Here is a 25,437-nt window from a genome sequence, read left to right as displayed (position 1 = left end):
CTTGTGCTTGGGATACCGTAACCGGAGAAAACTACGACTTTCCGTTATAAGTATTTCCTCTCATTCAAGGCACTTATTCCCTTTCATTTCACTAAACCTAGGAATAGCGATTTTGGTGATTCCTAGAGTAAAAGAATGTTTCACTAACTCTTATGTGATGATTAACGACGTTAGGCAATCTAAAGTTACGAAACCGATTCAGCGGATCGTAATGTTTGGGGGAATCGTAAACATATGATAAACGACTAAGACACCGGCAGGGTGATTACGTATCTCGCGACAGGCTTATGTTTATTTATTGTATGGAAAAGTGACGTTTGACAGCAGTGATTGCAAGATTTACGCCTGTCGCAAACCTGTCGCGAGATACGTAATCACCCTGCGGGAGGTATCTTTGCATCGTTCGAGTCCATGTAGGACTGCGGTGCATCGATAATGCAGTCGTATTTATATCAAAATACCCACCAACTCAATGTCATGAATGTAAATATCTGGCAAATGTAAAAAGAAATATTAAAATCGGTGAAAATTTAACGGATATATTAAGTAAAATTGATAAAAAGTTTTATCCCATTTTCCGAAGAAAACTTATTATTTATCGGGATAAAAAGTATTCTATATGTTGACCCGGGATACCAGCTACCACTATACCAAACTTTGTTTAAATCCGTTCAGTAGTTTTCACTTGATGCCCGGACAGACAGACAGACAGACGAAAATTAAATAAAAATCTGTTTTGGTCTCTGTATCGATTATAAAGCATCCCCCGGTCAAAATATTCAAAATATATTAAATGTACAGAAATCTTTCAGTTACAGTTTTATTATAAGTATAGATATTGATGTACGCAACACACCACGCTCTAACTCGTTTTAATAAATGTGTTTCAACACATTGTTTAATTGAAGATAGTATATGGAATATAGGGATATAAAGATAAAAGCAGATAGCGTGTTATTGGATTTTACGATCAAAAATCAATCATCACTTTAAAAAACGAATGCCCGTTTTCATTAAGGACGCACAAAGCAATGCCTTAGTAAGTACCGCCTACTCAAAGAAGATTCCTAGGCATACATTTACCTTTCACCACTCGACTTGTCTGTGGCTCTTGCCACTAGATGTGGAATTTTGTGTTTGAATATTTTTTTTTCTTAAATCATTATTTTTTTGGGGACTTTGGTGTGATATAGATATAGACGACTTTTTATCCAGATAAACAATAAGTTTCCTCCGGGAAACGGAATGAAATTTTTTATCAATTTTATAGAGTAAGATCCCAGGGCCACCAGACGTCACGTATTTTCTGACGCAGGAAATGTGGTCGCGCTCCTACCCACGGAGGCATTAAAATTGAGTTTAAGAGATGATTGGTCCCTTGGATCGGTCTGCATTTTTGTAAAAGTTTTTAAAATAGTTGTCTGATACACATATATAAAAATGGGAGCATCAGGACCATTTTTGAAATTCAAGGCAAAATTACGTGACTGGTTGGTTGATAAATGCTATTACTCGGTAAAGGAGTTCTTGGATAATAAAATATATTTATTGGTTTAGTTATTTTTTACTTGACATTCCATGTTTATTGTTCCATACAGTAAAATTAATGAAATTTTATTATATGCAGCCGATTATTTTGATTTTATTTATTTTGATGTTTTATTAATTATTACACAAATGAATTTGTTTAAATTAAGATTTGCATGTCATATATTATGACTAAACATGTATACCTACAATGTTTTATGCAAATAAAAGGATTTGATTTTGATTTGATTTGAATTTACGTGAAGTTACGTCATTATTTTGGTAGCTTTAAAGTGTCTGAAATGTATAGTACTCGTAACCAGTGGCGAGCATAGAGGGTATGCACAGGGTATGCAAATGATATAAATTGAAGAAAATCTCCAGTACGAGTTATACTTAAGGGTAGGTTTTTTATAACTCGTAATGGAGTTACTGCGAGTTATATGAAAATGTTAGGGTATGCTGCCCTTTTGTGCATGTATGTAGTGCGCGCCACTGATGATGATACCTAAATATCTATTAATTTATCTGTTAGATAGCTATAAATTAAACCTTTTATCTTAACATTGCGAAACCGGCGCTTTAAGTGGAATTAAGACGGGACCTTCGCAGTTTATAATACGATTATCAAAACCATATCTCAATATCCTGATTACGGAGTCAAAATGAGTGTATATGCTTTTATAATATGATTCCTAAGGTAATTTTGGACCTACCAATGCATAAGTTTAAAGAATATTTTAAAACACATTTATTACAGCGAGGTTACTGTACAATTGATGAATTTCTTAATGACAAGGTTGCTTGGAAGCATCCGGCTCCGCTTTCATCTCTCACAAGATAGAAAAATGAATGTTAAAATGTAAAATGTAAATTGTTGATGTTGGAAAAGAGCAACTGCTGAGTTTCTTGCCCGCTTTTTCTCGGTAGAATCTGCCTTCCGAACCGGTAGAGTTGACACACAGACAGACTTGACGTTTCAAAAGTGCTTATATTAGGCCTACATCAAATAAATGAATTTTGAATTTTTGAATTTAATATGATTCCCAGGGTAATTTAGGACCTGCCAATTTTTTTTTTTATTATTTAACTCTTTATTAGTATACCACTACACAGTTAGGAAAATAAAGGACGAATAGAAAACAAATGTGCTAAAACACATTTAATAAATCGTGGTTACTATACGATTTATATTGAATTTCTTAACGACAACGCTAGATAGAAAATTTATTATAGTAGTATATATATTTTTTCATTTTAAACTGTAAAATTATGTTGAAAAAGAGCAATCTGCTGAGTTTCTTTTCAAGAAGCCGGCTCTTGAAAATAAACTCGGTTCGTTGTAATTTGCCTTCCGAAGGCAATTGGTTTCTAATGTTTCGTATGAGAGTCAAAAATACACGCTGCCGGTTTTTTAGCTTGCCGACCTTTTCATAACTAAGATATAACTATAGTAATTTTTTAGGAGACTCGAATTCATTCAAAAATATTGATTAAAATAAAACTAAATAAAATCTAAAACGTCCTCGAAACCACCGCAGCAAGGCACAGTTCCTAAGAGGCTGACAGCATTGCCCCTTTGGATGGCCAAACTAATTCGTTGGCCAAGGTAACTGCCCGCTCTAGGATCGCCGGTAGACTCGATAACCCTATTCAATAATTCTTTGAAAAGGGCCTCTTGCCTCCGGACCCCACGGTCCCAAAGTCTCTACTCCAAAAGGCACAAAAATGAAGCTGCTATCCAGGTTTTCATATTTACGCCTCTTGGCCTGCTCGGCACTGGTAGCAGCCGCACCCACCATTGACGAGGTGGCCTGGATGTGTGATGCAGCTACGGTATCAACACAAGTTGCATCCCACAGAAGTGACCTTCCAAGCCTCCAAGGTATGAGCGTCATACCATAAGGTCTCTTGCCATCGCTCCGCGCCAAACCAATAGGTTCTAATACAGCTGGTACGTGAGCGGTAGCAAGAGATCGTCGGATGATGTCGTTGATGGTGCTTTGGCGAGAGAAGCGACCAGCGCTTCTTGAACAGGAGAGTCCATGGTGACCGTAGGTGTCAACGCTGTCACCGCAGTGGCATCGATGAGGCTGAATTATAGAGGCGCCAAGCCTAAGACCAATCACCACTGACAGAGTGGTGTGGTCTAACATAGTGCCCAGGTTAGCTGAAGAGAGAGCATGTAGCCAGTAGCCGGACTCCTTAGCAGAGAGAGCGAGAAGACGAGCACGGTGTCTTTTAGATGGCATTTGGTCTAAAAGTGTATCAAAGGTTTTTTTGCAAATAATATCGTCCCACTGTCTCTGTAAAAGAAACCGGCAAAATACTGGGACTAAGAGCAGACCAACTATTTCTCACCTCTGCCAAGTATGACACTTCTATGGAACCCAATGAATTGGATATAATTTTTTGAAAAAGTTGTCACTCGATTTTTATGATATAAACCGTTTCTTTTTAATGCTTCGTATGCGCCTCGATATAACACGCTGCCGGTTTTTTAAAAAGTCGTCAATATATCTTTTCATCACTAAGGTAAACGATAGTAATTTTGTAACATATATAATATACTTTATAAGATCTTACTCGTTGTAACTTCATTTTCATTACATAAACCGTTTCATTTTAACGTTTCGTATGCGCCTCAAAACGCTGCCGGTTTTTTAATAAATCGTCAAAGATCTTTTCATCTCTAAGGTAAACTATAGTAATTTTGTAAGATATTTTATAAGATCTTACTCGTTGTCACTTGATGTTTATTGCATAAACGTTTATTTTTAATGCCTCAAAATAACACGCTGCCGGTTTTTTTAACAAGTCTTCAAAGACCTCTTCATCATAGGTATAGTAATTTTGCCATACCTTACGACATCTCAAGTTGGGATGCCCGTAACTTTCACTTTTAAGGTTTTATCAAATAGTTACGTAAGAGTTACGGGGATCAGTTGCACCGTTGGTTTGTTTCCGATTGGCGCAGTGGGCAGCGACCCCGCTTTCCGAGTCCATGGCCTGTGGTTTCGATTCGCACAACTGATAAATGTTTGTGGGATAAACATGAATATAAATATACGACATTACACACATCGCCATCTAGCCCCAAAGAGAGCGTAGCTTGTGTTATGGTTACTAAGTTGGCTGATGAATATATTTATGAAAATTTATATAAATACTTATAAAACACAGATAAACACCCAGACACTTAAAAACATTCATGTTCATCACACAAACATTTTCCAGTTGTGGGAATCGAACCCACGGCGTTAGACTCAGAAAGCGGGGTCGCTGCCCACTGCGCTAATCGGCTGTCGAAATAATATTTCGCATGTTAATCAATGCGCATGCTGATTTAAAACCTAATCCTAAATATATTGTAGTAAATATAAATTTATATCGGTATTTTTGTAGTTATTATGTAAATGTAGAATGTATGTAGGTTTATTTAATTTTTTGTAACATACTTTATGCACCATCCTCTTTCCATCTTTTTATCGGCTTCGCACGCTCGGTTTGCCTTCAAAAGATCTTTCTCAGTGATAAGGCAGCATTTGCACCCTAGCACTAAGTACTATTACTGTTTCCTGGCTTGCTACCTTAACCTATGATTCAACAGAAAAACTTTTCTTGTGTCTAGCATAATATTATAGAAATTGCAACTTTATCAATAACTAGCGGACCCGCGCGACTTCGTCCGCGAATGAGCCGACTTAAGAAAATATTCGTATGTTGTCGCGGACTGTTTTATAGAACTTTAAAGAAACAACAATTCCGACAATTCCGATATACTTACGCATCGCACGCATCAGAATCTCTCAAAAAGGATATTTTTTGCAGTTTTTGCCCGAGATTACAATATAAATGAATCCTAGCTAGAACGATTTATCGCCCCCCTGTATACTGAATTTCATGAAAATCGTTGGAGCCGATTCCGAGATTCCAATCTTAATATATATAAATCTCCTGTCACGATGTTTGTCCGCGATGGACTCTTAAACTACTTAACCGATTTCAAATTAAATTGGTACACCGTGAGCAGTCTGGTCCAACTTAAGAGATAGGATAGCTTACCTTTAATTATAGTCGCAATTTTTTTTTATTGCTAATTATTTGTCTATAATTAGTTGAGTCACCTGTTATATATATATATACTAGCTGTTGCCCGCGACTTCGTCTGCGTTTGATTTTGTTTTTAAAGTATTCAGTATCGCTAAGCCTTAAATGAGTATAGTAGTATATATATATATATATATATATAACATGTGACTGTCAATTAATTAAAGACAAATAATTTGCAATAAAATAAAATTGCGACTATAATTAAAGATCTAAGCTATCCTATCTCTTAAGTTGGACCAGACTGCTCACGGTGTGCCAATTTAATTTAAAATCGGTTCAGTAGTTTAGGAGTCCATCGCGGACAAACATCGTGACAGGAGATTTATATATATTAAGATATACTACTATACTCATTGAAGGCTTAGCGATACAGAATACTTTAAAAACAAAATCAAACGCAGACGAAGTCGCGGGCAACAGCTAGTTATATTATCAAAATTAAGCTTAATTTGCTATACTCCGCGAAAAGCAGGAGAATCTGTGTGGTGTAATTTATAATTTCTTCAATCCTTATACCCCACACCACACCCCCACTTTACAATGAATAATTGTTAAGTAACTTAACAATTATTCATTGTAAAGTCAACATCTCCTGATGATGCTCCGGTTTCGGAGCGAAACGTGCGTAGAGGGTATATTGCCGAAGATCTGTTTGGTGTGGGGTATAAGGATTGAAGAAATTATAAATTACACCACACAGATTCTCCTGCTTTTCGCGGAGTATAGCAAATTAAGCTTAATTTTGATAATATATCATGGATTTCCGCAAAGTAACGCCTGCTTCTATCCAATAGCTAGTTATATATATACAAGAATTGCTCGTTTAAAGATATAATATTTGCGTGTATTGTACGAATTGTTTAATCGACTGTAATTCGAGTGACAACAGAAATTCAAGCTGATAAATTGTAAATAGGCACCCACGGAACAGGAATACCTGGTGGGTACCATCGGTAACATGGAATCTGTAAATGTTGTTTTTGATAGTAAATATATTTTCATTTTTTTTTTCGTTGTATTGTGTTGCAATAAAGTTTTTCTATTCCATTACATGTCTGCGCTGCCACTGAGTTCACGTTAGGTACAATTTGCGATAATTTTTAAATGGCATGTAAATTGGATTTCAATTTGATTTTAACCACCGATTACTCTACTCGGTACATGGCTAAGTTAATGATTGTTTCGAGGTTACATTCATGATTTACATTTTCCTGCCGATTTGTCGACTCTGATAATTCGAAAAAAAATGTGTGAGCCGTCTCGAGACGCATGGCAGATGTGAAACATTCAAAATTCATTTATTTCATGTAGGCGTAATATAAGTACTTTTGAAACGTCAAGTCTGTCTGTGTGTAGTGAAAGTACCACCGGTTCGGAAAGCAGATTCTACCGAGAAGAAGCCGGCAAGAAACTCAGCAGTTATCAACAATTTACATTTTACTTTTTAAAATTCATTTTTCTATCTTGTGAGAGATGAAAGCGGAGCCGGATGCTTCCAAGCAACCTTGTCATTAAGAAATTCATCAATTGTATAATAACCTTGCTGTAATAAATGTGTTTTAACACATTCTTTAAACTTATGCATTGGTAGGTCCAAAATTACCTTAGGAATCATATTATAAAAGCGTATACTCAATCCTACAAATGACTTCTGCATCTTTCGCAGACGATATGCAGATGTCACTAATTTATGACCATTTCTTGTAAGTCGACTGTTTATATCCACTTTTTGTTTATAAAGACTAATATGTTGTCTTACAAATACTATATTGTTATAAATATATTGTGAGGCTACCGTAAGTATACCTATTTCTTTAAATTTTTCACGGAGGGATTGAAAGTTATATGCGTAAAATAACAGATTACCACAGAAATACACTAGCCCGCTGCCAACTTAGACTGCATCATCACTTACCAGGTTAGATTGCGGTCAAAGGCTAACTTGTATAATATGTTATTAATATTTAATAAAAAAATAAAAATAAAAAGTTTCATAATTTACAACTTTCTGCCGATTTATCGACTATATTCTTCGATCGAGTCAAAGTCAACTCAAATATTTCTTTATTCAAATAGGCACATAGATGGCACTTTTGATGCGTTGATTATTATATACAAAATGTGTACATAGCAGTGAGTAGTGATGGCGTTAACTACAATCGTAAACTTAAAACTAAAGTTACGAGGGTTCCAAACGCGCCCTGCTCTAAGAAGAAGCCCACAACAAACTTAGACGGGTGTTCTTTTTGTTATCACCATCTCACATTGTCATTAGAAAATATCTCTTTTATAATAATACATTTTTAAGATCAAAAATAAACGACCTCCCTGGTGGTGCGGTGAGCGGTTTCAAAGAGTGACGTTACTTCGCGTAGTAGTAAAAAATAGAGTGTCCATGTAAAATATTGATTATTCAATATTTCACAAACTATAGAATTATAAAAAAAAGTTGAAGAACAAAAGTTGTTAGTTTCTATATAAACCGATTCAGGCCGAGAGCTTTCTGGCATTTTTGCTTCGACCCTGTATAATTTTTAGGTAAGACAGTGCTTTTGCGCTTTTACGACCTGTATTCAATGTCATAAGAAGAAAAGGCTATTCTTAAAGAAAACAAAGATAAGCTGAGGTCGTCCGAACAAAAAATAATGCTACATTGTATGTTGAACTGTAAAGAATCGATATAAAAAGTGACACGTGCCAAGAAAATGTCTCCATCATCTTATTTCGACGACCTCCGATTGGATGAGCTCTGTGGTTTTAAAGTGGGAGTTCCCCGGAAACGATCTCCGGCAGGGGTCGTCACATCATATCAACCCATTATTTATAATAATAAATTTTGTTACTTTGGGTTTCATTATTGCAATTCAAAGTCAAAGTCAAAGGTATCTTTATTCAAGTAGGCCAATATAACAATATATGTAGCGTGGCACTTTTGATGCGTACATTAGGTACATGAGAAGTACACGTCAGTGAGATGATGGCGATAACTATATTTATCATTTAAAACTAAAGCTACGTGGGTTCCTGGTCTAAGTAGTTTTTTTTTGTTATCACCATCTCACATTGTCATTTGAAATTACTAGAAAGGCATCCTGGTTACAGAAATAATTCACACCCAAGCTTTTTTATCGCTTACGTAGTCCTTTATACTATAATAGGACTTTTCTATAAGCTTAAGTTTAATGCAAACTTTGAACTTTTAAGAGACATCCCCAAGATGTCAATATGTAGTTTATTGTAGAATTGTATGCAATTTCCTTTAAAGGAATTATGAATTTTATGTTACCTAGTACAGTGCAACCTCGATATAACAAATCGGAGGGGAACAAGAAAATATTCGTACTGAGGTTTGTTGGGTATGTTGAGGTTAGATTGGTCTAAAATTCGTAAAATAATATAAAGAGGTAAAAGAATAAAAATTAATAAAAAGAATAATTCTGAGCCATTTTAACTTAAATCTTTAACAATAGTGACGAGCAGAGGTGTTTACATTACTCTCCATCAAAACAACAGTGATTACTGTACAAACAAAAGCGTGTCGAAACATGTCGAGACATGAACCACATTATAAGATTAAGAGTAATATTATTGGTGGAAACTTTATATAAAGGTTTTGGGTTGGCAAAATTCGTTAATTAGAGGTATGAATACTTTTTCTTGATAGTTGAAAATTCGTTATAAAGAGGTTGTACGCAAAGAATGTTCGCAATGTAAAGGTATATTTTATATTGACTCTTATGGACAATTCAAGGGGATTACGAAGAATTTGTGAAATCGAGTAAGTCGTTATATTGAGGTACGTTATATTAAGGTTGCACTGTATATTGCACTGTAAGTTTATTCTTACTTCTAATATTCAAATTATTTCAGTCACATTTTGACGTGACAACGTCTTATAAATTGGTTTGCCGGGTGACACTTCAAGAAACTGCGTTACGCTCCGCTCACGTTATGCGCTCACAATGAGAGCGAGTGAGAGGCACGCGCCCGCCTAAGAGCGAGAGAGACAGACATAAAAAGTGAAAGGCACGCGTCCCTTTGTAGTAAACGCTGTTTCATTGTACGCAAATGTATTGCAAGTTATTGTATGTATATTTGTATATAAATACGTATGTATGTGTAAAGGTAAAAATAAAATTTTGTTAATATGAAATTCAGTGCGAGATTCTTTGTATAAATTAATGTTTTAAATATAATTCTTTTTATAAATAAATGTTTTAAATTGTTACTATTATTTCATCCTTCTTCCTACTATACGAATGAATATTCACATTAAAATTATTTTACCACTCAAAGTCGTTGTCACGTAAAACTTTCGCCCGTATACCGACTTTACAGGCAACCAATTTTTTTTTTTTCGTAAAGGTGACTGCCGGAACACGGTTTCGTTTGGTCTCTTTTAAATTGGTATCAAAAGTTAAGTTTTTATTTTTAAAAAACAACCTCTAGAATCCCAATCCTCTTCGACGGTTAAAAAATCTCTCGGTGAACAGTACCATCAAAAGGTAGGTACACAATCGCATTTGTCAAAAATAACCTTAATTCACGAACTTCATTTGCATGTAACTTTGAAATCCGGCGAACTAGAGTTTTAATGTTTTTGGTAATGTATTGTAATTATTAAACCCTTCCAAATGAGATAAATTCCAAGAAGGCACCTTATAAGTACTATGTGAAACCAAATCCCATACTACATCAGCATTCTCCTTTAGAAATGTTTTTATGAACATACATTATTTTTAAATTTAAAAATAAAAACTTAAGGATCTCCTCAATTTTTTTGAAAATAAATTATAGCCTATATTAATTCGTGATTGTTTAGCTTTCTTTTGGCGAAGAAATGGTCTAAATCGGTCTAGAAAATTCGGCACCTATTCGGTACAAACAAACAAACACACACAAATTCTTTAGCCTTTATAATATTAAGTATAAACAAGCATATAAATTAAATGATGTGAAACTCGTTTCGCCGCAGCCTTTTGCATATAATCTTCAGTAATGTACACCTATATCTTTATGACGCAATTTGCCACGGTTTAGAAAACACGCAGTAATTTAAATATCAATCAATATAATATATACACTTAAATCACGCGTATCCGTGAAATCTTTTAAGAAATAGGTTTAATAATAATCGCTTCACAATACCTACACCTATTTATAACAATATAGTATTTGCAAGAAAAAAATTGCTCTTTATAAACGGTGACGGCCGATTGGCGCAGTGGGCAGCGACCCTGCTTTCTGAGTCCAAAGCCATGGATTCGATTCCCACAACTAGACAAGGTTTGTGTGATGGACATGTATGTTTTTCAGTGTCTGGGTGTTTATCTATATGCTAAAATTATTCATCAGTTATCTTAGTAACCACTACGCTTACTTTGGGACTAGTTGGCGATGTGTGTATTGTCGCAGTATATTTATTTTATTTCTTTATAAACGAAACTCATAATAAACAATCGACACACGAACTGGACATAAATTATTGATATCTGCAGATCGTATGCGTAAGGTACAGAAATAATTTGTGACATTGAGTATATGCTTTTATAATAGGATTTAAAAGCATATACTTTTATAGTTTAAAGAATATGTTTGAACACATTTTTTACAGCGAACTACTATTCATTTAAAGATTTTAAACTAAGATTTTCGTGGTTAATCAACATTTTTTAAGCATAGATCAACGGGTACATACCACGAGTCCCGTCTTGACCACGATCCATGCAACTGGGTCGAAATATCGACAAATTCAAAATATTATCGGAATATTAAATTACATAATATTTAATATTATATTATATAATATCTCTCATTTAAAATTGGAAGGTTTGAAATTAGCAACTGCTGAGTTTCTTGCCGGCTTCTTCTCTGTAGAAACAAACTTCGGTACCGATGGTAGTCACCACAAACAGACTGACGTGACCTTTCAAAAGTTCTTATACGAGTAAAGTAATCTTGAAATAAATTAATTTTGAACAGAGTGGTGACATAATGATGTCATGATTTTTTTAATTATATCGAGCCATTACAACCGACTTAGTTTAATCGCACAAATTCCATATGCTAAGTTAAGTTCAATATTTTCAACATAAATTAAGGCATATATTAAAGAACGGGGACTAAAAGTGGCCACATACTGTACGTTTGCTGTACTGTGATGGTACTACGACTAGGCTATTGAAATTCCATCGAATTGTTCGCTGATGTAACATGTATGTTTGTATGTCACTAAATACCATATGATAGCGGTTCCGAATGTCGTATCTACAGGGTGCCCTATCTGAGTTTTTCTACATACGAGTGCCTACGCGGTGATGCTAAGCACCTGAAATAAGAACGTCCGTAGTACTTCCCCGGATAATCTCTGGTACGAGAGGCTTCACTTTTTTCTATTCTACCCCAAGCGCCTTACGCAATGAGCTGCCAAATATATAATAAATTTGAAAAAAAAATGAAAAAAAAACTACCCTTGAAAACCTTTAAAAGGAAACTGTTTCTATGGTTGTGTGACAGATCATTTTATACCATCGCAGAATTCCTTAGCTGCTATGGGTATATATAATTGATAAAAAATAAGATTATTATTAATATAAATTAATGTTTAAATTTTGCATGTTGATGTATTAATTATTATTTTCATTTAATTTCATTTCAAGCAGTGGCGTGCATAGAGGGTATGCACAGGGTATGGAGATTATATAAAATGAAAAAAATCTCCAGTACGTGTTATAAATACTTGAGGGTAGGCTTTTTATAACTCTTTCAATTCCTATCCTTAAGTATTTATAACTCGTACTGGAGATTTTCTTAATTTTATATTAAAAAAAATTCAAAATTCAAAATTCATTTATTTCAAGTAGGCCTAATACAAGCACTTTTAAAACGTCAAGTCTGTCCGTGTGTAGTGACTCTACCACTGGTTCGGAAGGCAGATTCTACCGAGAAGAAGCCGGCAAGAAACTCAGCAGTTGCTCTTTTCCAACATCAAAAATTTACATTTTACATTTTAACATTCATTTTTCTATCTTGTGAGAGATGAAAGCGGAGGCGGATGCTTCCAAGCAACCTTGTCATTAAGAAACTCATCAATTGTATAATAACCTCGCTGTAATAAATGTGTTTTAACACATTCTTTAAACTTATGCATTGGTAGGTCCAAAATTTACTTAGGAATCATATTATAAAAGCGTATACTCAATCCCACAAATATATCATCTGCATACCCTGTGAAATCCATGAGATAGATAAAATAAAAGGCTATTAAAGGTTTATTACTGCGATAAAAGCTATACCATTATGAGTACCAATTAAAGCTGATATTTCAATTGTAAAAAAAAAAAAAAAAAATACCCTCTATGTACGCCACTGGCCACAAGTTAGCCCTTGATTGCAATCTCGCCTGGTGGCATTTGCGTGCACAGGAATTTGGACCAGGCTTAAAATAGCAAAATCCTCCTCCGTCGCCAGTTTTATGAAAATTTTACGGTATGCAGTGCTTTTGTGCATGTATGAAGTGCACGCAACTGCCTGGTGGTAAGTGATGATACAAAGTCTAAGATGGTAGCTTGTGTATGGCAGTAATGATTAGCCCCATACTGCTAATCGGTTTTTACGGTACGTCTTTATCAGTAGGGCGTAACTAGCCACTGCCGTAGTCTCCCTTCAGGCTAGTCCAGAGAAAATTTAAAAAATGTGTCCCAAATTGCGATGCGGTGATAGCACAGTGGATAGGACTTCACATTCGGGGGCCGAGTTCGAATCCCATCACGCAACTCTCCCTTTTTAAAGTTATAGAATAGAATAGAAAAACTTTATTGCAACACAATACAATCTATTGCTATTAAAAATATCACTAAAAGTGATATTTTTAAGGGCAACCTGAGCGTACGAGTTAAGTTCGCTTTGAGTAATTAAAAATTCATTGACTTGCTTCAACGATGAAGGAAACCTGCATTCATGCCATTCTGTTCTCGAAGTTGTGTGGAGTCCACGAATCCGCACTGGGCTAGCGTGGTGGACTGCGGCCTTAACATCCTCCTCGTTGTGTTCCTGAGGAAGATGAGCTATAGGCATATGGTTTATCCCTGGTCGGGTAAGTAAGGGTAATAAAGGAGCTAGATGCCATGACAAATCCTTCGCATTTATGAGTAAGACGCAAATTTTAGGGTAGGCAAAGCTTTTGAGCATGTATGATGTGCACGCCACTGGCTATAGGATAAATCTGAAGTCCTAACTAGTACTACCTACTAAATATATCAAATATTTAGTAGGTGGTAGGTACCTATAGTTGGTTTATTGGAAAGCGGCACACAAAACATTAACGAGATGTTAATATGATTGGCCTTGCCACATAAAAGCATGAAGGTTACACTATGGAAAATAATAAAACAGGGATGGCCAACCTTTCATCACCAAAGTGTCGTTTTGTTTTAAAAAAATACCTTTCAATTATTATTATTTTATTTTTCTTTAATAAAATAAAAATAAATTAAAGGTATTTTGTTCAAATAAACGACTCTTTGCTATTAAAAATTCATTTATTTCAAGTAGGCCACTTATAAGCACTTTTGAAACGTCAAGTCTGTCTGTGTGCTCTACCTCCGGTTCGGAAGGCAGATTCTACCGAGAAGAAGCCGGCAAGAAACTCAGCAGTTGCTCTTTTCCAATATCAACAATTTACATTTTACATTTTAAAATTTTTCTATGTTGTGAGAGATGAAAGCGGAGCCGGGTGCTACCAAGCAACTTTGTCATTAAGAAATTAAAATTGAAAAATTCCCCTCCAATACGTGTGATATGAAATAATTTGGGTATGCAGTGCTTTTGTGCATGTATGAAGTGCACGCCACTGAGGGTGGTTGACAACGGCGTTAACCTCGTGGGCCGGTAATAGGTTGATACTATGGTGACTACTATTAGATTCGATACTCTCTACATATATATATATATATATATATATATATATATATATATATATACTAGCTGTCCCGGCGAACTTCGTACCGCAGATCTTTTTTTGATGAATTTATTTTAATACTTTTTATCCTTTTCCGGTCTAAGAGGAATCAAAAAATCAAATATCATAAAAATTGGTCCAGCCGTTCTCGAATTATAAATTGTGTAACACAACTTTCTTTTATATATATATATAGATGTGTAATTATAAATGTAATACATATCTTTAAATTAAAATATTAAAAAAAAAAGTGTGTGTCAGCTCCGACGCACGACTGGAGTTTACTCCTTAAGTACGATTGTCGAAACATACACAAAAAGAGTTTATTTAACTGAATAAAGATTAATACCATATGAAAGGGTAAATTAAAAATCCTGTGCAATTTATTCACAAACGGCGGAAGTGTAACTTCTTAAAAGTAGCCTACGAGAGATAAGTTAATTAAACGAAAGCGACGTTGCATGTTTGCGCATCACGGTTGCCGGGCATGCAACGTCGCAAAGCGAAAACGTAACTAGGTCATTCATTAGTACAAATATTTTACTCCTCACATTTTTCTCATACCGGGCGCCTTATATATAAAAATCGATTCTTAAGGAGTAAACTCCAAAAGAAATATCTACACTCATAAAAGAATGGCAGTTTTGCAATATACACAATCACCCTGCTGGCCATAGGTCTTTTGTAGGGAGTTCCAAAACTCACGGTACCGGCCCGCTTGTGCAGCGGCTCCCAGCGACCCGCTTGATGTCGTCTGTCCACCTCATTAGGGGCCGACATACACTTAGTTTACCGTTGCGGGGTCGCAATTCCCGCACCTAAAGACCCCGTCGTCCATCTGTTCTTCGTGGAACACACATAAAAATCATTTATTTATACCATTAATTATGTTATGCAGTTTTATATTTTGTAAGCACTGTAATAACTCATTATCAAAATTAAGCTTAATTTGCTATACTCCGCGAAAAGCAGGAGAATCTCTGTGGTGTAATTTCTAATTTCTTCAATCCTTATACTATACAATATATACAATGAACATTGTAAAGTCAACATCTGAGGATGCTCCGGTTTCGGAGCGAAACGTGCGTAGAGGGTATATTGCCGAAGATCTGTTTGGTGTGGAGTATAAGGATTGAAGAAATTATAAATTACACCACACAGATTCTCCTGCTTTTCGCGGAGTATAGCAAATTAAGCTTAATTTTGATAATATATCATGGATTTCCGCAAAGTAACGCCTGCTTCTATCCAATATGTAATAACCCAATTAATATCGTGACAGGAATTTTCATTCGCGAGCCAAAGGTTGACTATCCCTGGAATTGAATATTTCACATCATAATACGCATGTTATGTTACCTATTTGCGCAGCTGCAGTGTCTAATATCAACAAGAATTGGAAGTATGTGAATAATTAAAACACGAGTGTGTCACTTTTTGTTTGAATTATTCAAACACTCCCTAACATAATAATACCTCTATGCATAAATGACTTAATTCCATTATTTGATGCTGAGATTGCAGTCAAGGGCTTACTTGTAGTGGAATAAATAAAAAAGGACAAAACAAAGCAACGAAAACACTTTCACGCACATTATGGCGAACTCTGTGGCATGCAGTTTTCCTCATTCCTCTACCCATTCCGCTAACACGCTCCGACATACTTTTTCGCACTATAGTCAAAGTCAAATATTTCTTTATTCAAATAGGCACATAGATGGCACTTTTGATGCTTTGATTATTATATGCAAAATGTGTACATAGCAGTGAGTAGTGATGGCGTTTACTTAATACCATTATTTGACGACCTCTTTGGCGCAGAGGTGGGCGTTGAGGTTTTAAACGAGAAGTCCCGGATCCCGGATTTATAATTTTTTTTAATTTCGCGGATACACGCTGGAAGAGGTGCTACAATTGACAACTGTATTAACCGTATTCTGATCTGCCATCACCACAATTACTAATAATTATTTTTTTTTTATTAACGACCGACAGACAGGCGGTCCGACGTCAGCCCCTTTGGGACCTTCTGTAGGTACCTTAATAATTAAATTAATGTCAGTTACCGAATTTTTCATTCGCGTGCCGAAGGTCGACTATCACCGGAATTGAATAATTAAAATCGTCCAACGTACGTAGTAGGTATTGGCACAGCTGCTTTGTTTAGTAAAAACAACAAGTGAAATATTTAGTTTTATTTAAAAAAAAAAAAATGTGAATAAGAAATATTTGGTAGCTGTTGGCCGCGTTCTTCGTCGGCGTTTATTACGGTTTTTCCTCTCCCATTTTCCTCATTCCTCTACCCAAGTTTCACGCTATAGTCAAAGTCAACTATTTCTTTATTCAAATAGGCATATAGATGGCACTTTTGATGCGTTGATTATTATATACAAAATGTGTACATAGCAGTGAGTAGTGATGGCGTTAACTACAATCGTAAACTTAAAACTAAAGCTACGAGGGTTCCAAACGCGCCCTGGTCTAAGAAGAAGCCCACAACACACTTAGCCGGGTGTTCTTTTTGTTATCACCATCGCACATTGTCATTAGTAAATATTTAAGAAGCAACCTGGTTGGAGCAATTGTTTACACCCAAGCTTTTTTATCGTTTACGTTATCCTTTTTACTATAATAGGACTTTTCTATAAGCTTTCGCTTAATACAAACTTTGAACTTTTTTACTGACATCCCCAAGATAACAACAGGTAATTTATTGTGGAATTGTATACAATTTCCTTTAAATGAATTGCTTATTTTGTGTAGTTTTTGTGTATATTAGTTTGATTTGACGACCTCCCGCAGCGCAACGGTGAGCGCTGTTTTAAGCTGAAGGTCCCGATTTGGTTCGCTGGCATGGGCACTTTGGGAATTTATAATTATTGCATTTTCCCTGGTCTAGTCTTGTAGGTGCCTTAGCACGCTAGCGAAAAAGATTTACTAAAGATTTAGCGTTCCGGTACGATGTCGCGTAGAGACCGATTAGGATTCATACAACTGTCATACACCTAACAGGCAAGCCCGTTGTCGTCTTAAACTGCATCATCAGTTACAAGGAGAGATTTTCGTCAAGGGCTAACTTGTAAAAAAACGAATTAAAAAACCTTTGCTATGAAAGGCAAAGATAGTCCCTAGTCTCGCAACCGCGGTGTTCTTTTCGAGTATAAAAACACCTGCAAACCGATGAAATGAACTTAGTTGGAAACTTGAGTTCCAGAAAGCAAAATATACATAATATATTCACTCATTTAAGAATTTGAACATCAGAATGATGAAAAACATACTTTGTTTCAGAATTCGCAATAAAGAAGAGAAAGAAAAAAAGAAAATGGAACAGCGCCATCTGCCGTCAAGAATAGCCAACACCTAGCGCCATCTAGCGGCGGTGGTTAAAATGCTTCCGATCCAACCCTTATAGACGCAATGCCCCGGCTAAAATATGCATCCCTACTCCGTGTATTGGTTATACTGGGGCTGTTCTGTCTGTGGGTGCAGATAATGTTGTCGGCGACTAACGGAGCCATGGAGAAGGATAATGGTGAGTTACTTGGTGTGTAAGCGAGACAGACTTTGCCTATTCACTGAAGGTGTGAGAGAGACAGGCAGTCTTTCTCTCTTTCTGTCACTGCTATAGAGTGAAATGTACTTCGTGTATTGGTTATACTGGAGCTGCGGGTTCATCTAATGATGTTGGCGACTAACGGAGCCATGAAGAAGGATAGTTGTGAGTTACTGTGTGTGTGTGAACGAGACAGACTGTCTCTCTCTCCCTCTCTCTCTGTCACTCGTATTTAGTGAAATGTACTTCGCGTATTGGTTATACTTGGGCTTTAGGATTATACATATACACATAAATACATTTAACCGAATTAATATTTTTTTATCCAATCAAAAAAAGGTAACAATAACAGTACATAGATTGTACAACTAGTGCATAAAACAAGCTATTTTATTCGAGACGTTTATCTTCCAAACCTGATGTAGATGGTAGATATTTATGTCAGGATTGCGAGAAAATTAAAGAATGATATGATTTGGTTAATAATGATTCAAAGTCTAATGATTCATCATTAGTCTAATGATTCATCATTAGTCTAATGATTCATCATTAGACTTTGTTCGGAGACACTAGACACTACACACAACACGGAGTAATTGATATGTACCAGTTTTTATTTGATTAAAAGTACAATTTTTTCTTCTCCAATAACCCTGGACCCCTAAACTAGGATATCCCGTGTCTTAGGGGTCAATTGAATTTTACATGGAAAAGAAAATGTTACTTGCAGTGAACCCTTGAATAAACCATTAAGCACAAGAGCACAAAAAGCATTTTATGGTCCCATAACACCTAACGTAAACAATTACTTTATTAGCATGCCTTTGAAATATTTCTTTATTATTTTTCAGATAAATTACAGAATTCCATAACTTTGGTTTCTCACCTTAATCACAATAATAACGTACTACCGGTCTCAGGTTTTCTCATTTCTTTCCTTTGTTATTTTCTCTGTTGTCTTACCTATTTATTTGTTGTTATCTTACCTATCTAATATACAAGAAGCGTTTCAAGTAACTAACCGCTTAATATAATGTTTAAGCTGGATTCTTCATGAAATAGGTCGGTTCCTTACGTCTTTGTATTTGTCAAGTAAATTTCTCCCATACAAACTATTCCATCCACCGATTAGCATCGCCACCCGTTGCTGGACTCCCTAAAGATCGTTGCGTTATATTAATATAACATCGTACCTTAAGAGTTGAACCATCGAACGCTATCGGGTTTCGACTGCTGAAGTTTCAGATATCAACGAGTAAAAAAAAAAGAAAAAAAAACATAGTCTTCAGATTCATTGTTAGTATCTTCTATATATTAGACCAAAATAAAATAGTTGGAAAATCCAAAAGTGCACGCCTCATAATTTCATTCATTACAATAAAATTGAGATTATTTGTAAATAATAATTAAACTACATCTGATTATACCGTGAAAAGTAATAGGCTTCTATTCCTCAAAATACTGAAGCCTAAAAAAAAAACCAACTCGATAGGTGAAATATTACGCTCGTTATCGTGACCACAAGATACGGGATCCGCACATACAGACACAAAGACGTCCAAGACAGAACTGTTTTAAACAATTTTTCAATTAGTTTAAATAATAAAAAGAGATTAAAAAAAAACATGAGTGTTAAAAATTGTGTTTTTCTCAACATTTGTCTATTTATATTCACTTATAAAAGCGTTCTCGTCAGTAAGCCGACTTTGCAGACAACCAATTTTTTTTTATTATAATAAATAATAAAAAAAAATTGGTGATGAAATTTTATTATTTTTTATTATAATAAATAATAAAAATTACTGACGATAGTTGAACGTGACAACGTCGTAAGAAAATACTGATGGAATGGTTGCATTTTTCAAAACAAAATTTAAATTTTTTTTGTTTGATAGATATTATCGTTGCTATAAACAATTGACACCACATTCACTTTTCACTGCACTTCATCCTTGCCGAAAACATGTAAATATATTATTGTACAGAAGCTGTCCACGCGGACGCATCGCTCACTCAAGTAGGAGAGAGACAGATGTCGTACGCGGAGGCCGACTGTGCCTCTTTGTCGTTCGTTCCGCGCTCTCGCTTGCATTTCAAGCCTTGAATGGAACGCCTCAGAGCGAGGTAACGCCGCATACGTCATGTTTTTTCGTGCGTGCAGCCGGCTCCATCGAATTATAAGACGTTGTCACGTCAAAAGTGACATTTTAAGTTGGAAAATCACTCGGTGTGCGTAAACTGACAGCAATACCCACCTCGACGCTTCCCTTATGAGGCGTGCAATAAAACATGTACTGTATAATCAATCATAGGTGCATAAATTTAAGAAAATGTATGTAGATATTACATTTAAATTTTTATTTTTCTCTAGCAGTGTGATTCTGGTTTACTGAAACAAACACTTTGGTGCACAAGGTCATAATAAGCACCCTACTTGACAAAGTACGTTTAACCTCACTTCAGAGAAACAACCGGCAAACAAAAAATAAGAAATAAGAAAATTGGTTTTCTTATTTTTTAACCTCTTTGTTTTTTACTTTCGTTTTTTTTCTATTAACTAGATCGACATTAGATTAAAAGTCAAAAGAAACCATTCAAATTGTTTTTATAAACGGTTACCCATATTTTTATTATTAAACTTATTCTTATTTTTATTCGCTCTTTACTTTTTCTCTTCCATTTTTGTTCCTTTGGTTTTTTTTTTTACTTTATTTTAAATATATTTTGACGTTTGTGTGCAATAAAGTATTTCTACTTCTTCTCTTTCTTACCTTACAAGAAAAAGTGAAGCTATTAAAAGCGTGCTATTAATAATTTAACCTTTTTCTCTAATTTTTTTCAGATACTAACTCAATAGCAGTCATTTCTAACCCTAACACTAAAACATTGGCGAGAACAGGTTTTCTTTTAATTTCATTTATGTTTGTCTGTGTCGTCTATGTTTTTAACTGAAATGAACATTGTTTCTGTTTATTTGTGGTTTCTTTACATTTTTTTCACTAATCATCACTTTGCGTGAATAGCACAATTTATATATATACTAAATAATTTTAAAATTTTTGTTCGTCTAAAAATCACATTTTTTTTACTTATTATTATCTGTTTTCATGGTACTTGAATTTTATTAAAAAAAAAAATTTAAAACCCTTGACTTTCAACATATTGTACATACTAAACGACGTTTCATTTTTTACTCGTACTGAGAGGGAGTTGTGGAAAATAAAGTAATTCGCCATTTTGTTGTGGCGGCCATCTTGGATTTGAATATTTCCAAAGTGTATAGTAACCTCTAGTCAAGCGCTTTTATTTGATACCCATATTGGTGAAGTTGTGAAAAATTATGGCGCCATTTTTTGGCGGCGGACAGGGGTTAAAAACTATGATTTTTGAACAACGAACATTTAAACTTCATTTGCTACGATCCGCGAGAACTAGGAAAATCTGTACAGTGTTATAAATTTCTTCTTTATTTTTGGACGGCCGACTGGCGCAGAGTTTCTTCCCGGCTCTTCTGGGTCGAATCTGCGTTCCGGACCGGCGCGGCGCGGCGGTATAGTCACAAACTCGACGTTTCAAAAGTGCTCATAAACTAAGCCTACTTGAAATAAATAAATAAATAATAAATAAATATACTACGACAATACACACATCGCCATCTAGCCCCATAGTAAGCGTAGCTTGTGTTATGGGTACTAAGATGACTGATGAATATTTTTATGAATTATATACATTAATACTTATAAAATACAGATAAACACCCAGGCACTGAAGAACATTCTTGTTCATCGCACAAACATTTTCCAGTTGTGGGAATCGAACCCACAGTCTTGGACTCAGAAAGCAGGGTCGCTGCCCACTACGCCAGTCAACCGTTAAAGAAACTGATTAGGTATACGGATTTAATATAACAGCCATGCCCCTAACCAGTGGCGTGCACAGGGTTTTTCACAAGGTATGCATAAAGAAGGAAAATGGCATAAAATCCTGCTCCTTTATGAGTTATACAAAAATTTTAGGGTATGCAGTGCTTTTGTGCATTTATGAAGTGCACGCCACTGCCCCTAACGGGTTAGCCCGCTACCTAGACTGCATCATCACTTTGAGATTGCAGTCAAGGGTTAACTTTTAGTGGAATAAAAAAATATGGTAAGAAGAAATACGGTGTGGTAAAAACGTGTAACCGAAATACTGTTGAAGGGTGCATAAGTATATTTGCTAAGGAATAATCCTGTAGAAAAATTAAATCAAAAGAAGCATTTTAATTTTTCCATACAAACTAATTCAAAACATTCTAAGTGTTTGCTTATGACAACCCTATTGAAGTTAAAAGACCAACACGCGCATAGTATCTACGCTACGAGACGTGTACCTAATAAAGTGACAGTGTGATGCTAGGGCTGTATCTGATTTCTTTCAGTAAAATCTATGGCAGTGGTTTACTCATGAACTAGCTTTTCGTTCTCACAGTTAATTCTCAGAGACAGTAAACAATCTGTCTCCAAAGCTACCTCGGCAAATAACTTTTTATCGCGTGCGTTCAATGCTTTCAACAGCATATATTGTGAGGCGGACATTTTTATCGTTTATGTATAACTAAGTCGTGGAAACTCCATTGGTTTATGTGATATAAAAATACGGCGTTACTCTTATGTGTAATAGTACCGTTTGTGTCACTTGAAATGCTTATAAATAAATAAATAAAAGCCTGTACACGATGTATATCATAACAGCTTCATGGACGTGTTGTTTTGTATAAATAATTGAATTCTACCTACTTTTGTTCTTTCACTAATCTCACGTTCTCTGATAACTGTTTGACAAGACCTTGTCTTGTATGGCACGTGCAAAAAATGCTCGGTGAAACCTTTTTTTTTTTTTTTTAATATTATATTTTATTACATTTATTATTTTATTTCATTTTTTATGTATATAATATGTATATATTTTTTAAATATATAATTGCGATCTCCCGTCTCTCATTGCCTTATTCCAATAGTTAAGGTAGCCTGGAAGAGATCACTGTTAGTGATAAGGCCGCCTTTTGCATATAATTTATGTTAATGTAAGTTTTCCTGTGTGTGTTTCCTTTATTATGCAATAAAGTTGTTTAAATAAATAAAAAAACAACGGAGTATGAGATTTTCAATTTTTTGTGCTGTATATTTTTTATCATAATTGTTAACTGTATAATTATTGTAATTTCTAAGATTGTTACTAAAGGCTATTATTATGGGTATTAAAAAAGAAAGTAAATTGTGCTGTGTGATGACAGGGTATCAGAATACAGTTGTCACCACCCCACCTCTTCCCGCGGGTCGAGGCGACTAAGGGAATATCAATCGTGCATCTACTAGCATCTACAGCGGTCACCACCAACCCAAACCCCCCCCCCCCCTCCCCCCCCGTCAAGGAACCCAGTGGTTATCACCACTTGGATTTAGTTACTTATATACTTCTAATTTGGATGGCCGATTGGCGCAGTGGACAGCGAAGCTGCTGGTCGAAGCCACATCCACTAAGCTAAATAACTTAAGCTGGACATAATGTGATTAAACTCTTTATTTCAGAAGAGCTGATGAACGCGAACGACACGTCGGAACAGGTTCTGGCGTTAGTGCCACCAGAGCTTCATAAGTACTTGACGGTACACCCTAGAAATGCTACAGGTAAGTCTGAAACAACAGTTGTTTGATATACAGACATCAGTATTTTTATATATTTATATATATATATTTCTTGTGTGCGTGTGTATGTCACTGAACTCCTCCTAGACGGCTGGACCGATTTGAATGAATTTTTTGGTATACGATTGATTGGCCCCCTGGATGGTTTAGATTCACAAACAAGCCCGACAGATGGCGCTGGGGTACGCTAGTAGTATATATATATTTATTTAAGGAATAAAATATTTTTCTTCTGGGTATATGTATATATGCACCACCTATCTATTTTCTGTATTTGTTTTCTTCGCCATTGGTTGCCTGGAAGAAATAGCTATGAAGCCATAAAGCCGCCAAATTGTATACCTTGTATAGTTGTACTTTTCTTTTATTATGTACCTTTTGTGGTGTTCAATAAAAGTATTTTCATTCATATAATTTTTCTTTAATCCCTACTTCCCTACTAATATTATAAATGTCAATATAAGTTTGTTTGTTACGCTTTCACGCAAAAACTACTTAACCGATCCTCATGAAACTTTGTACACATATCCTTGGAAGTGTTAGAAGTAATATAGGATACTTTATATCCCGAAATTAAGCTCGGTTCCTTTGGGAGTTGGGATGAAAGTTTTTGACGATTTTACACTATAACTCCGACGAATTATAACCGATTTAATTAATCATTTTTGTACTATAGAGGTTATACTATGTGTTTAATTTTGCCCATACTGTGTTTGATGATACAGGATAGAACTCCTCAGCGGACAGCAGCAAACCCCACATTTAAGGTTTAGCGATACCGAATACTTTATTTTTTTTTAGAACTACAACTAAATTAATGCCACATCAAAAACAAAATCAGACGCAGACGAAGTCGCGGGCAACAGCGCGTAGTTTAATAATTAAGGTTAATTACCATATATGTATATTTTTATGACACAACATAGTAATAGAATCATGATAATCATCATCATATCAACCACCACCACAACAGGACACGGGCCGTAGTCCACCACGCCGGCCAATTACGGGTTGGTGGACTCCGCACATCTTTGAGAACATTATGAAGAATAAGAAAAAAAAACACTTGATTGCACGTATAACATACAGGAAAAGAAACAGTAAAGAGTATACAGTACACAATGTAGACATGCAAAGGCGGCCTTATTGCTGCAAGCAATCTCTTACAGGCAACCTTTGTAGATAGGACTTACAGCAAGAGAACGTGCCAAGAGTGTTGATACATAAATACCAAAATGTAAAGATACAAATACCATGTTTGATTTTAATAATTATAGGTAACTAGCGTACCCAGCACGCTTCGCCGGGCTAGATTTTGCTTTATTTTATTTAAACAATATACCTTACATCATTAAAATTTTAATTTAAGTCTCTTAATATATTAAATCATCTATTTCTCTCCGTATTCATTATCTTCTATTCTCTTTTCGAGAAAGGGTGAAGATCATTATCTACACCCATGTACACCCAACAATAGAATATCATCATAGTAAATAAAAGCTGTATTTGACAGTTTGACAGTTCAAAAATAGGGGTGCTCCGATCGTCACCAAACTTTACAGCATTACTCGCCAGGTCAATCCGGAGATTCCTTGAAA

At 35.4% G+C, this 25,437-nt stretch overlaps 1 protein-coding gene across 3 annotated transcripts in view; it reads left to right on the top strand.

The window, feature by feature from the left end:
- Positions 1-25,437, top strand: part of LOC120635695 (alpha-1,6-mannosyl-glycoprotein 2-beta-N-acetylglucosaminyltransferase) — a 68,330-nt gene that overhangs the window by 4,453 nt on the left and 38,440 nt on the right. For 2 of the 3 annotated variants that reach the window (XM_039906807.1, XM_039906805.1), the window contains exons 2-3: positions 17,891-18,134; positions 23,723-23,821. In XM_039906807.1, coding sequence (XP_039762741.1) covers positions 18,020-18,134; positions 23,723-23,821 — 214 coding nt within the window. In that variant the 5' untranslated portion in view covers positions 17,891-18,019. Of the gene's footprint in view, positions 1-17,890; positions 18,135-22,916; positions 23,013-23,722; positions 23,822-25,437 lie in introns of those variants that run through there. The other variant, XM_039906806.1, reaches the window with a different exon arrangement.

Source organism: Pararge aegeria, chromosome 27 (assembly GCF_905163445.1).
Source record: "Pararge aegeria chromosome 27, ilParAegt1.1, whole genome shotgun sequence".
NCBI lineage: Eukaryota > Metazoa > Arthropoda > Insecta > Lepidoptera > Nymphalidae > Pararge > Pararge aegeria.
Note: the sequence above shows the minus strand (reverse complement) of the source record. Positions and strands in the feature narration are given on the sequence as shown.